The sequence below is a fragment of the Rhagoletis zephyria genome, unplaced genomic scaffold (assembly GCF_001687245.7).
Source record: "Rhagoletis zephyria isolate East Lansing unplaced genomic scaffold, Rhagoletis_zephyria_1.1 Rzeph_scaffold_00438, whole genome shotgun sequence".
NCBI lineage: Eukaryota > Metazoa > Arthropoda > Insecta > Diptera > Tephritidae > Rhagoletis > Rhagoletis zephyria.
Genome location: NW_016157522.1, coordinates 88464 through 103042, shown reverse-complemented (window position 1 = coordinate 103042; position 14579 = coordinate 88464). Strand labels below are relative to the sequence as shown.

Sequence of the window (14579 nt, the reverse complement as noted above, 5' to 3'; positions counted from 1 at the left end):
CTTGCCACGTGTAAGCAAAACGTTGAAAATTATTGAAATCGGACTAAAATAACGGCCGCTTCTCATATAACGGTAAATTTCAGAAATGCTTGAAACTTCAACATTTCGAAATTGAAGGACGCTAATTTACTCAGAATTGATACACCTCGGCTTACCATCTAGCGGAAGGTTTCGGAAGGGTGAAAAAACATATATTTAATACTTGCGCCGGGTATTTAATGTTCGGCTCAGCCCGAACTTAGACTTTCTTACTTGTTAATAATATATTTCCCATTTAGTATGCAAATGTGCTCGAAATTTCAACGAAAAAAATTACTAAAAATCAAAGCGAACTGTTAGCCACTTGAAACTTGCACTTTGTTATATGTACTAAAAATTAATGATTTATAAAATTGCATACCCAAGATATTTTAAGAATTTTTTTAGACCAATTCAGATTTTTCTTGTGATTTTTTTTTTTCGTTTTGGGGATCAATACAATTATTTTCAACTAGTTTTTATTATATACCACATACCATACCGATTTCCTTCAAAATCGCTATGTTTTCTGCACTTTGTACTAAAAAATTTATTATAAACAAGTAAAAATTCCAAAATCAGGCTCAACTGGTCTCCTGCTAATTTTATAAGCTTTTATTAATAATTAACTTGGTTGAAAAGTAAAGTCTCCAGTGAATTACGAACAGTAAACTTCAGTTTTGAGCCACTGTGCGCTGTTGCATAAAATATAATGTTATCTTACAGTACCGTTAATAAGCAGTTCTGTCCCAAACAGCGTAAGAGAAGCGAGAGTAGACCTTCCTAGAGGGAAACCTTTCCCAACCTCTGCCTTAACCCAAAGGCCGCCTTCCTCCTCCACAGTCAACAATCTTCTACACAGCATGGATTATATACTTCTTAAGTTGTTTCATCCACTCCACACCGTCCATACCATATGGCTTCTAAACGCATATAATCAAAGATAGCGCTACCAGAAGCTCCCTCATTGTCTACTCCTCTGCTTCCAGCCTCATTTCGATCTTTTGTTACGAGGTCGCATAGTTACAGATTTTTTCACTTTTATATGCATTTTTATCAGTACTAATGAGCTGTATACAAAAATGTTTGTTGAAAACTAGGCTCCAGGTGTTTCGGGAGTCCCAAAGAGGGGGAAAATGATCGATAGGCATTTGGGTTTTAAGGAGTCCACTTAGAGACTTCAAAAGTTTGTCTACTCCACAATTAAGTCCCTTCGGAGGTATGCCATCCGGTCCAAGTGACTTAATAAAAGTCACTGAAATCAAAAGCAGAATAAGAACTTGACAAAAAAGAGCCTTAACGTGTCGGATCTCTGCATTATACGGGAGAAAATAAAAATGTTTGAATTTAAGATCTTTAAATGAAAGTTGAGCATATCTCAGGTGCTCAGATTCGTTAACTTGACGAGCTAGTGTAATGAGGAGTAGGGAATCTAAAACCAAGCAGTGTTGTAAAAATCCAAATTATCTGTGGCCTATGTGTACTTCTTCAAGACTCGACTGCTCGACGGCTGTTTATGGAATGCGCCTTTATGAGTGAGTGCTTATACCGAAATACGCTTATGTGTGTATGTATGTAAGTGTGCATGAGCAATTCATGGCAAATGAGATTATATTTGCTTTTGGCTATCGACACGAAGGCCGATTAAATATGCTTCTAAGCGCACACATTTTGTGCAAATACAAACGCCAAAGTGAGTCAAGTAGCCATTTTCTCTACTCAAACTAAATGCCAGTCAACACATTGAGCACGAAAGTGATATTACCAAATGCACGTATACGAAAAATTAATATGTATAAGTAAATAGTAGTATACACATGTATATGTATATACAAAGACCACTTCAATTCACAAAATTTATAGCTCATAAATCTACTAATCTACTACTGCAGCGCACACTATTTTTTACGCACTTATACGCACTTGTACGCCCTTAAATCTTCACTTTTCGCCTAATTTCGCCTATTTTACTAGCCTTTTTCTACATTCACTTTCTCCTACCGAAATATGTACGTATGCCATTTTCGTATCCTTGCTTTGGTCAATCCCTTTGGTCAGGGCTAACATCCAATGCGGCTGGCTGGCTGGCTGGCTGACTGATTGCACTTGACCACCACTTGGCGCTGCTGGTCAGAAGTGAAAGTGACTGCGTGTGTGCGTATGCATGCGTATGTATATATATTTGTGTGTGTGTGTGATTGAATCAATAAAATCATAAAAACGTGCACACATAAATACGCATAGCCACATAAGCACTTTCATGTAATTCCCATAAAATACTCGCACGAAAGGGAAAATGCGTTAAAATGGCCTTGGAGTAGCTGAGAAAATATGTATGTGTCTTGTGCAAGCAATTAAAGGGCGGCACTTACTTTGTTATAGCATAATTTGAACGAGGAAAAACATTTTCCACATATCTTTGTATAAATGTACTTACATACTCACGGAAATATGTCACATAGCTTGACATATGTTTTCGCCCTGAAGCTATGGAATTTTATTAGAAAAAATTACTTTATTACTACTCACATTCCATTGATATGTCAACAAAAGTAATTTTACATATGTATATTAGGGTGCATGACTCTTTATACAAAAAAAAAAAAAAAACTAGGGGCAGTTTTTCCATCGAAAATATAAAATTTATTATACTTAGGCTACCCCACAAATATATTGTTCGAAAATATTATGATTTACGTGATCTGGACCTATTTGAAAATACCTTCAAAAATCTAGTTTTTTTTAAATGAAATTTGTTTTTTTTTTATCACCTCAGACGATAAAAGGTTCTATGCTTAACAGGTCTGCATAGAAAATGTTTAAAACGGAATCCAAATCATGAGATTATTGAAGGTAATTTCAAATCGGTCATTCACACGTAAATTTTCAAATTTTTCCGATTTATGTATATTGCCCGAAAAATAAGCTTTATCACCGAAAATAAACAAATTTTATTCAAAAAAGCTGATTGTTGTCTAGAGGTTCCAGAACATGGCCAATGTTTCGAATTTCAACTACATTTATCATTTCTGTGTATAAAAGAAACTTACATTTAATAAATAGTCCAGAATACTAATACATTTTTTTAGACTACTTTTAGAGTTGGAAATTATTTAAAAAATGTGACTGAATAAAGACATATATTACCAACAGTTTAATTGAATTTGAAACATTTAAATGGGTGGCAGCGCTCTTCAAACTATTTTCAAAATAAAGCCTTTTTCAACATTTTTTTTTGATTAAATTTAATAAGACTTGACAGCCTTTCTTAAAAACATTTTCGGAATAAAGCTTCGATTTCATTTTACGAAAACTTAAAAAAATGGCATTTGACTTTTAAACCTTTTCAAAATGTTTTCAAAGTAAAACTTTCTTCAGTCCCATTCGTTGTACTACTTCATTTAACTTGTTTATTAATTGAGTTAACCACCGTAAAATATTTTCAAAATAAATAATTCTGGTGTCTTTTTCGCTTGAAATCCACATTGTTGTAACATTTTCGTTAACTCTTTAATTCATTGATTTTAACATTTGAAAAAGTTGGCAGCTCTGTTCAAATGATATCCTGCATTTTAATTCAGCTTATAGCCTATTTCTGTGCCAAATTTCATTGAGTCTATTAACCCTTTCTTTACCGGCCATCTCCAATGGACCCGAATTAGGTTTTATCGAATTCCCATATCAAATTCCGATGCTTTTGAGCTCCATAACTCCTTTACTTTGCTTGTTTTCATGTAGCCTATACTTTTCTGATCAACACCCTGATTCCTAGAACCCGATCGGGTTCATCTTCTCTACTGGTTTCACTGCCATTTATCAGAGACAAAAGTGTTCTCTCTTTAATTTTGGCATGCCGGCTGTTCAAAGGGATTGCTCTACGTCCTTGTGCTCTTTTTCTAACCTACGATCTGAAAAGCCCAACAAAATGAGGCATAAAACATTTACACTGTCCATCACCAAACTTCTTCTATTTATCACATAATGGGTATTAGAATGGGTTAATTGCCAAAGGGAATAAAGGAAATAAGTCAGCATCTTTTCGAAATGGCAAATTTGATGCAGTTCAGCCAAGCTCCTTTAGACGAATCGAACTGCATCAAAATTGTCGTATCGTAAAAATGCTGACTTATTCCCTTCGGTACTTAACCGATTCATTTTATGAATTCCCAATCGAAATTTGCTTACATTACGCCAATGAAATTGAAAATTAGTTTGACAAAGTCATGCATTCTGTTTTCACTCCAACTGACTTTTCAAACTAATTTTCTTAATGTGAAAATTCAATACAAACTAATGGATTGAAAAAAATAATACATTAAACTTACGAATTCCCTAAACCAAACTTAGCCAAATGTCAATGGCTATGGAGAAATGCATCAATAAAAAGTTTTGGTCAGTATTGCTCGCTTTTCCAACTCATTGAACAATTGAATGCGAGAAACATAAAGAGCTAGGAACATGGCATAGAAATACATACATACAAATACTTATGTACATATCGAAGCAACAAAGTTTGTACTCGCATTAAAATTCAGCAGCAAACACAGCGGCTTATTTATTTGTAGATATGCGAATATATGTATGTACATTTGTATGTAAGTACATGAGAATTGGGAATTGAGAAGTTTTCCAATGATTTTGGCTACAACTCACCTGAGTCTTGAATAAGGCGAAACCAATACTCGTACAACAATCGGTGACCCAATTTGTTACTGCAATTCCAGGCAACTAAGAAATAGAAAAGAATAGAAAAGAAACAAATTTTATAAATCAATTGCATAGGAAAATAGAAGAATTCTAAGGTAGAAAAGTAGCAGATGACAATAAGGCTAACATTTTCCATGTGAAGCACTAATGTGGTTATTTCACCTTTTTTATACCCTTCATGAATATGTAATTGTACATTTTATTACTTTGGTCCAATGACTGTTATTGACAGAAGAAGTAGAGATAGGCCCATAAAAAAAGTTGTACATCAGAATGCTCAGAACAAGAAGCTGCGTCGATTTAGCCCCGTACCTCTGTCTGTTTGTCGGCTTTCACGCAATCTTGTTCCTCATTTTGCGAGATAGCCGACTGAAATTTTGACCACTTTTTTACTGTCTTTTCATAATGTGTGAAACACTCGTCGGAACTGTCAAAATCGGACTACCACCATTGGAGGTTCACTACCACCATCAGGTCACCTTAACCTATTACTCTTATACGACTGATTGCTTAGATTACTAATTAATTTAAGAGAAAAGGGATGGAGCCTTCCTCCGAAGGCTTCTTTCCTGGAAAGGCTATGTTAGTCAGTAGGCTGGAGCGAGTGAAACGAATCAGTGAAGCCCTTAGGACCAGTGCCACTCGAGCCGTGATCGTCCCGCTTTACATAGCACCTGTCAGGCTTAGGGGCATTGCATTTCTGGCCTGACATCAGCTAGCCCTTTCTCCATGCACTCTCTCACTTACAGTTCGCTCGAAGCTTGTTAGGAAATGCCTTAACTCGCTTTCGATTGCGTCGTATTATTACTTTGTTACACTTATCAATATTGCCCAAAAAAAGAGAGCGTGGAGCCCCCTTCACCGACCTTCCTTGGAAAGATTGGCCTTGGGTCAACTCAGCGAACGCGGGGGGAAACCAGAGCTTGCGCTACTGCGAGGGCATTCTAGCCGAGTTGGACCGGGAACGGTCTAGGAATCTTCTTAAGCTCACGAAGCCAGATCTCTCGATTCTGGTTGGTGTACTGACTAGAAACTGTCCTATCGGGGTTCACGCAGTTCGACTAAATATCTTACCGGGCGCGATCTGTCACGATTGTATGTCTTCTTCATCTTCATCTAGATCATCATTTTCAGCTTCATCTTTTCCTTCATTATCTGCATCTTTATTTTCGTCATAGCCTTCATTTTCGCTTTCACCTTCATGTACATATCTTCAACTACATCTTCGTTTTCATCCACATCTTCATCTTCATCTTCATCTTCATCTTCATCTTCATCTTCATCTTCATCTTCATCTTCATCTTCATCTTCATCTTCATCTTCATCTTCATCTTCTTCATCTTCATCACCTTCACCTTATTTTCATCATCTCCATATATATAGCTTTTCATATTTGGCTTCATCTTCATATTCATCCTCATCTTCCTATTAATCATCTCCTTCATCTGCTACTTCATATTCTCCTGCCATTATCCTTTTACTTATATTTGGCTTTGCCTATATCCTTGTCGTTGCCTTTATCACTCCCCGCTCCCAGTGTCTTTCAACGCAGGCCTTCTATCTTCTGTTTACGCATCCGCCCATACCACCGTCACCGTGGCATAAAATACTATTTGCGATAACATTTCGGAAGTAGATTAAACAGTTTCACTTCTAAAATATCAGTTAGCTTATACCGATGCTATATCTTGGATTTATCATCGTCTCGTAGAACAACCCTCGTACAGTTACCAAAACAACTGATTAATAACAGGTTAAAGTTAAATTTGCTTTATTTTCATCAAAGGTAAGGAAGCTTACGGCATAACCGAAGACAGCGTCGTCCTTCCTTCTTTGTGTTGATACACTTAATTTTCTTTTTTTTTGCAAACTGCAATCAAGAAGAAGAAACATTAAAATATTCGAACTTGACTTGCTCGGAAAACGATTTCACATAAATAACAATAAATGGATGAAAAAGGGAATAAACATTAAATATTCCACAATCACTGCTGGAGCACCTATTCTAAGCGCCAAACTTTAATGTCACATAAAAATGTCCAAACATAGGTAGTAACAATAAAAAAAAAAAAACAAATGACTTACAAAGCGGCAAAGCAGAACAAATAAAACACGCAAAATAACAGCAATAAATACCGAGTAAAGCAAAGAACTTAACTTAAAAAAAAAATAAAAGTCCGTAAAAAGGAACCACACGTGAAGGTGAAAAAAAAAATTATTGAAAGTGAAGGAGATTTTTATTTATTTATAAACGTACGCGCACCTACACCTAAGCTGCCTCACTTGCGTGTGAAGTGAATTCTATTGGGGCAATTTTGTTGCAAATTTCGGCTGATGTTCGCCGCTACAACTCTACAATGCGTTTGCTGTTGTACCTACAAGCACACATACATACATATACATATGTATGTACCTTTGTTGGTCATGCGCTGCGTTGCCAATAAAATTCACTTGTGCAGCCAATATCGCAAAACATTCACGTACGAGGCGGCCGCGCACGGTCCGCACGGGTTCGATGTACAAAATATGTACGACTGGGCACAATAAAATGGCTATCAAAGTGAAAAATAAGAAAGCAAAATAAAAGTAACTAAGAAGCGGCGAAAGCAATGGTGTTGCACCACGCGCTTACTTAAAAGGCGAATTATTATGCCGGAGTGGCACATACAGAATAGAGTAGATATGTATGCCAATTTTGTTTTTTTTTTTGAGTTAGCAACACAATAACTGCAAATTATGGCATGTGAAACATGTTTAACCATTTTTTTATTCCTATCGGCAATTCAATTTTTGGGATTCCTAAATAGTTGGATGCTGGAATATGGCTGAGTCATTTTGTGGTGATTATAAGTATGAGGTGCGCAAATATTTTGTTCTAAAGGTATTCCGAAAAGAAATATTTCACACTGTGAAAAATAAAGAAAATAAGGAATAAAAGAAGCGCCTGACAAACCTAACGAAACTACAAGTAGCTCAACGCACGTGCAAAGAAATGACAGTCAGTGGGAACTATTTATGCAAAAGAAGCCAGGAACGAAGAAACCGATCACTGAAGAAGAAAAGTGGGCAGGCATGGTCAAATCTAAAGAAGAAAGTTTCGAAAGAAATTAAGAAAACTGAAAAGCTAAAAGGTGTCACCATGGCTGCGTTAAGCTAGGTCATTGTGGCAGTCAGTTGAAATTACCGGCCCACTTAGACCTTGCAGGCCAATCTTAGCTAAAGCTGGAGAAGAAGTACTTGGCTGTTTCTTCCTCATCTTTGCAATATTCCTAATCTCGAAAAGTGCCAACCTAATAGCGAATGACCGGTTACACAAGATGTGGCCATCGAAATTGCCTCTCTTTAGAAGCTGGGCAGTTCTTCCGTTTTATTCTTACCGATTTCCGACCGTAGTAGCCTAGTTGTTGTACGACTACTCTCATCTGGCCATAAGCTATTGCCCTCTTGATATGGCTATCCTAACAGTACCTCTATTTTCACACAGTCGAGGATAAGTACGTTCCCTAGATAGCTCATAAGTCCTGCAATTTCCTTCAATGTCTCTGTGTTCCGTGATCCATATGAGGCTGACCTTGAAGACGGTGCTAGTAGCATTTAGAGCTGCCAGGCATTCGTGTGAAACCTCTGATCTTAGCATTATTTCGTTCATTAATTTGCTGGCCGTCTGGCTATCCGAGAAGATATTAATTTTAGGCTTTTTTCCGAGTCCCCTACGCTCTGTCCAGTTTTAATAAATCATGTATCGGTGCCGGAAAATGTACGAAAATTTGAGCGTTTCCGAAATTCTGTGAGATGGTAAAGAGCATTTTCCGGATTAAAATCGTTTTAATCAACTCAACTAGAACTGCAAAAAGATGTTTCGATCTTGCCCGCTTAACCTGGAGCTTTTAAGATCCCGACAGAAGAGGGTTTTCAAGGAAGCAACGTACCCATATTTAAATTTGGAACCAGAAATGTGTTCGTCTGGACCAGATGCGACCAGCCACAGCATAAAAATCTATGAGGATAAACTTGAAAACACCGAAGATACAGCTTTAAACCTGGAAGGGCTTCTGGTAAATTCCGGAGACGTAATCTGCATTGCTACGGAGTAGGCAATGCCAAATACAGGCTCCAGAGTTTACGCGTCGTACTCGGTGCTCAACACTTCAGGAGCAACTAATTTCCGAATGCCACGATGTAAGGAGACTAAGCCACATCGCACTCCCGCATCAGAGGGAATAACAGGCATGATAAATAATCCATTCCAACTATTGGAGGATTGCACAAGCAGAACAGACACAAAATAATTTCGCAATTTGACATCGGCAAACCATACCACGAAGGGCGTGTAACTAAAATAGACGCCACATAGGTAGATCAACTGAAAATTATTTCAGAAAGTAAAGAAACTCTCGGTACCTAAATTTGGTAGCGACCAACTTAAAAGAATCGCACATTATTGGAGAGAAAACTTCAACGAACTTATGCGCATGTGGCTCTTCGCGCTTACACCAGGGCTTGCAACGAAGAAGCAGAAAAATACCAAGCTGCTAGGAAGGATCCTAAACTATCCATCGATGCCAGAAAAAAAGGATAATTGGTATAAACTACGTCAGGACATAAATTTGAATCTAAATTCCTGGAATCTTGGCCTTAGATCGAACTCCGGCCAGAACTGAAGGAATAGAGTAGACAAATGTTTTAGAAATAATCCCACTACTCTTGGGCACTCCTAAGTATATACGCAGCTGTGCTATACCATCTATGGTATATCATAATGCCTGTGGGTAGGATGTTTAGAATCGTTTTCGTTGTTTCAGTGGCTGCTGTCCAAAGAAATTAGGCATTCGTAGAGCTGCCTTGTGCACTTTTTGTAATTTGTTACTCTGTAGAGCTATATGGGTCTAACCACGACGGTATATAGCCAGTGTATTACCTTCGGAGATTTACCCCATTTTTGGACGATGGCTTGACACTTGTTGCAGAGACCCCATCCATTACAAAAAATCTCCTTAGGCAATGACCTGGATCGCACCCTGAAGGAGACCGGCATACTACCCATTAAAGCACGTAACCATTCTTAAATTCGTGGTATTGTTTTCAGTATCCATTTAATGCAATCGACGTCATCGGGACATAGTGATTTCTAAGACTTGAATGTCCATATAGACCAGACCACCCTAATGAAAAAGACTTCAGTCACTGACATTGACATGTGGCTCCGCCGGCTTAATGTTCGTTGCTCCCGGGAAGAGTGCGTTTATAACAAAATTCAGAGAAAATTCGGGATCAATCCAAGAGCCAAAAGACATGTGAGAGCATGTTGGGTTTCTTTAGGCTAAACTTGTGAGCATTTTACTCCTTCTGAGATAGACTCCTTCTGAGATACACTCTGGGTATTCCAATTCCACGGAGATTTTCGGCAGTGGCTTAGCAAGCTCCATTTTTGTACAACTTGCTATGGTCGAAAAAGCAACTCCGACCATCGGCACAGCCGTCCTAAAATCAACTCGGAATCATCTACATCGGTTCCCAAGCTGAAATTCGTATATTTTTATTAACTTTATAAATACTTCTGTACGCCTTTTAATATGCAACATGTCAATATTCAATTGCCGCTTATCAAACGAGAGCTCAGAATATACAAATGTACATTAGGGCGAAGCACCAAAAAATATGAGGTTTTTCCACCGAAATTATAAAGAATTCCGCCAAAATATTTCGAAAACTATTAAGATTTCTGTGGGCTAAAACAATATGAAAATTTCTACCTCCAATAAACTCATTATTTTGATTGCTAACTCCAAAAAATTTACAAATAACTTTATTTATAAAAAGCTCGATTTTTGGAACAATTTTAGTTCAGCGATATGTTTTGGTGGAAGTCTTAAAATTTAAAGCATTTTATTATTCCGATGGTAAACCAATTTTTTTTTTTTTTGGTATTTGGAGTGATGCACACTAATGTACACAGATACCGACATATGTATGTCGGTAGATTCACATGTTTGTACAAACTTTGATGCAAAGTATTTCAACTATTTTATTTGCTTTAGTTACATACAATTCTCAAAAAGGGCACACAAACCAAAGCAGCAAAATAAGTTTGCATATTCTGGCACAAAGTTTATTTATAACATATGGAATTTTCACCACTACTGATACTTGCCATGCTACGAGCATACCTACAGAAAGCCAATTTCCTGCCAACCATGTTACACCCACTTTTTTCCCCGCTTTTTCATACCCTACAGCAATGCATAAACGTATGTATGTATGTAGTACACCTTCGATGGGCACCAATAAATTTTTGTTCAAGGACGCTTTTAAAGCTACAGCAGCACAAGCACGTGTAACCACCATGACTATAACAAAAGCAACAAAAACTGATAATAGTACATGTGGGAAGGTATTCGTATACTAACTATGTATGTATGTATGCAGGTTGTTGTACAAGCAGCGACCCAGCAAAGGGAAATGTAAACGAAACATGGAAATAAAATAAAAATTATATTTTATATAGAGGCATTTTTGCTGGTCATGTCACACACAAATTTCATGCAAACATATATACATACGTATACGTAAGTAAACGCTTTAAAGCTTAGAGGTAAATATTAGAGCTGGTACTAGCCGCTTATTCGGATATCCGGATATTATTCGTTCGTATCCGGATATCCGGTTAATCTCCGGAGATTCGGGGTTTTTTAATCGGTTATTCGAATCTTATGCATCACTCTCCATACAAAACAAAATCGATACTATTTTCCATCGGAATTATAAAATTTGTTACACTCTAATAATTCCGCCAAAATATTTTTAACAAATTTGAAAATCTACGTTTGCTGGACCCATTTGAAAATACCTTTAAAAATTTAGTAATTTATAAATAAAATAAGTTTTTAAAAAAAGTTTTTTTTTTTAAAAATCACTTCAGATTACACCGTGCGACAAAAACAAAAAAAAAATAATAATTCAAAACACACGAAAGAATCGATATATTCACGAAACTATGGGCCACATATAGTAAAATTTCGTTTTTAGTTTTTCACTCTGACGCAGGATTTTTGTTTTCAAAGGACTTTGAAATTTTAATGATATGATTGATTCAAAAAATTATTTCAGAAAAATCTGTGCAATGTGGAATAGCAGCACGGGTACCAAGTGAGTGATAAACTACTGTAGAATTTAAAAACAATAAAGTTCTTTGGTTTACAAGCACGAATAGGTACTGAAAATGCGTTTTTAATAAATTTTATCTTTTTAAGTTAATAAAGTTTGCAGGACGAAATCCGATGACGAGGGCTTGCGTATATCAGTCCTCAAACAATCATTTTCTTAAAACAATTTGCAAAATTTCCAAGGATATTAAGGAGGTATTTTAAAATCGGTTTACACCACGTAAATCTTTTTCGAAAATTTTCCGAAATATTTTGGCAGAAGTTTTAAAATATAATAGATTTTAGAGTTGGTGATGCACCCTAATGTATGTACGTCTATGTGATTACGTTGACGACAATTTGCTTGCCAAGTTCAACAAACGCCAGCGCACCTTCGCACCTTCGGACTGACCTCTGACTTGTTGCAGCGCCCCGGTTGGTGCCGACTGGCTGGTTGCCGCTTGGCAATTTCGCTGCATTCGGTTGAGAAACTTTTTACAAGCTCGTAAATAAACTTGTAAAAATTTTGCAGCACAAATAACTAACGCATAAATAAGTAAAGTGCCTGAAGAAAATCGCTTGCCGTCACCTGGCTGGTTAACGTAATTGCTGCCGCATGCAGTAGCCAGTCACAGCTGGCGAAAGTGTTGGCTATTTGTCGTCGAGCAATTTTCACAAATTTCACAATTTTCAGTAAATTGCGACTTTATTTTACTAAATTTATTTTCTCACACATTTTTCGCTAAGAGCTTCTAAATTTCACACTTAATTAGATACGGTATACCCATCTACTATAGTATATGGACACACATGCAAACTTACAAATGTAATTTTCTACTATTTATTTATTTATTAATTTTCTTGCTGTTTATTGTTGTTTATTTTTTTTTTCTAATTTCCTTGTTTTTCTTTCTCGCTCTTGGTTATTTGCAGATTGGATTTCAGTCGTAATTACACACATTGCAATGCATCCCTGCTGGTCAATGACACGCTCGCCATGTCCGGTGATCAGCCGACCTGGTTGAAATTGTTACCGCCGCGCATGCAAACACCGGAGGTGATTCTCAATACATGGCTGCATTTGGGTGGCGCCCCACAGGCACCGATTGGTCTCATAATCGAACTTCCACCGGCTCAGAGTGGCACTGGTTTTACTGGCTGTTTACATTCGTTGCGGATAAATGAGCAAACGCGCGAGATATTTGGGTAAGTAATAATTGAATTAACTTTTTTTATTTTTATCAGCTCTTCGTTTGGTGTCAAACTTGTGTAACAGTGAGGGTAAAAAGCTTTACCTTTACCCTTTAACATTCTGTCAAGATCAAATAACTTGGAATTGCCTTTGATAAGCGCACTAATGGAACTTTCATGTAGATAAAGACTTAAAAAAACTACTCAGGTGGTTTGGAACCAAAGACGAATTTTTTTCGAAGGTGGTTTACACATTCAAGTTAATAGAGTGGCTTTATCGCCCGATCATCGATCCGCTCATGGCTAATGTCCGCGTGATAGCATTTGTAAAACTTCCTTACCTAGAAGGTAGAATTTTTCAGTTTTAATGGGCAGATATTTATTCATATATAAGACCGTGTTTTTGCCTAAGAGTTTGTAGCCTCGAGCTGGTCAAAAATAAACCGTGATTAGAGCTTTAGAATAATTTACAATTATCTATGATAAATAACATTCAGATACACTCTGGCAGAACTATCAATTTTCCAATCGTGGTAGCCAAAAACACTGTAACACTATGTTGGCAGCCACTCAGAGCTTGATGGCAACGAAGTCACCGATGAGCTAGCGAGAGGCATATGTATGCGCTCTTCCACGAGACTTCCAGAGTGCTTTAATAGTGGATAGCGCATAAAGTCGAACCTCTTCTAATTCAGAATTCTAATACTAAGACCCTTCTTCTTTGCCAATTTTCCAAAGTAGCGAACGGCTTGCGGTGCGGTAAACGGATATGAAACTGGGAAACTAAACACAAAATATTAAAGTTTAGACGCCAGAAGATTACCAAAGAATTGTTTTCTTACAAGAAAGCCGTAGGGGACGGAACTTCTTAATTTCTCTTTCCTTGGGCTACCTGAAACACAAGAAATTAATCCAGACTAAGAGCATATTTCCCTGATAAAACATTTTCCGGGGAAAGGGAGGAAAATTGCACTGACCTTTGCGAGCTGTTGCATAAGAGTTGCCTGACATTGGCAATAAACTCCTTCAAACCCTTCAAACTTAGTGAGAAGTGGATATATCCCCTGTGCTTGTATGATATTTGGGCGATGTTTATCTAGAATCGCCGGGAAGAGCTCTCATTGTTTTGCGATAAGGCAAATAGTCTGCCTGCGTTGCTGATGAAGATGCTGAGATGCTGATTGGCCTTCACAATGCATGATCCAAACGCAACACTTTCCTCGATTGGGGTGCTCAACTACATCTTTTCGACAGGATCAAGTACTTTGGTATGATCTTAAAAGCGGTCTTGGGAACCTAATATCATGGAATGAGTTAGGAATGCTAACCGCGAGAGATGTATTGTCTCTATTAGTATGGACAGGTGAAATTCACTAGAGAGAGCTACAAAGGTCTAGCAAGGTCAACGCTAGGGCACTCTAAAATTCTTGAAAGCTTCGATTTCATCCCTGATTACATGGGTAAAATTGTTCCAAACAGTTCTTTCTTTTTTTTCTCTACGCACTTTCAACGGATAACTGA

The 14579-nt window shown here is 37.3% G+C and overlaps 1 protein-coding gene across 1 annotated transcript in view; it reads left to right on the top strand.

Moving 5' to 3' along the window:
- The window catches only part of eys (eyes shut), a 159331-nt gene extending 146436 nt beyond the window's left edge, over positions 1–12895 (top strand). Inside the window, exon 6 of the mRNA XM_017611674.1 lies at positions 12801–12895. Within this exon, the coding sequence (XP_017467163.1) occupies positions 12801–12818 (18 nt within the window). The 3' untranslated portion in view covers positions 12819–12895. The remainder of the gene's footprint in view (positions 1–12800) is intronic.
- Positions 12896–14579: the final 1684 nt, after the last annotated feature.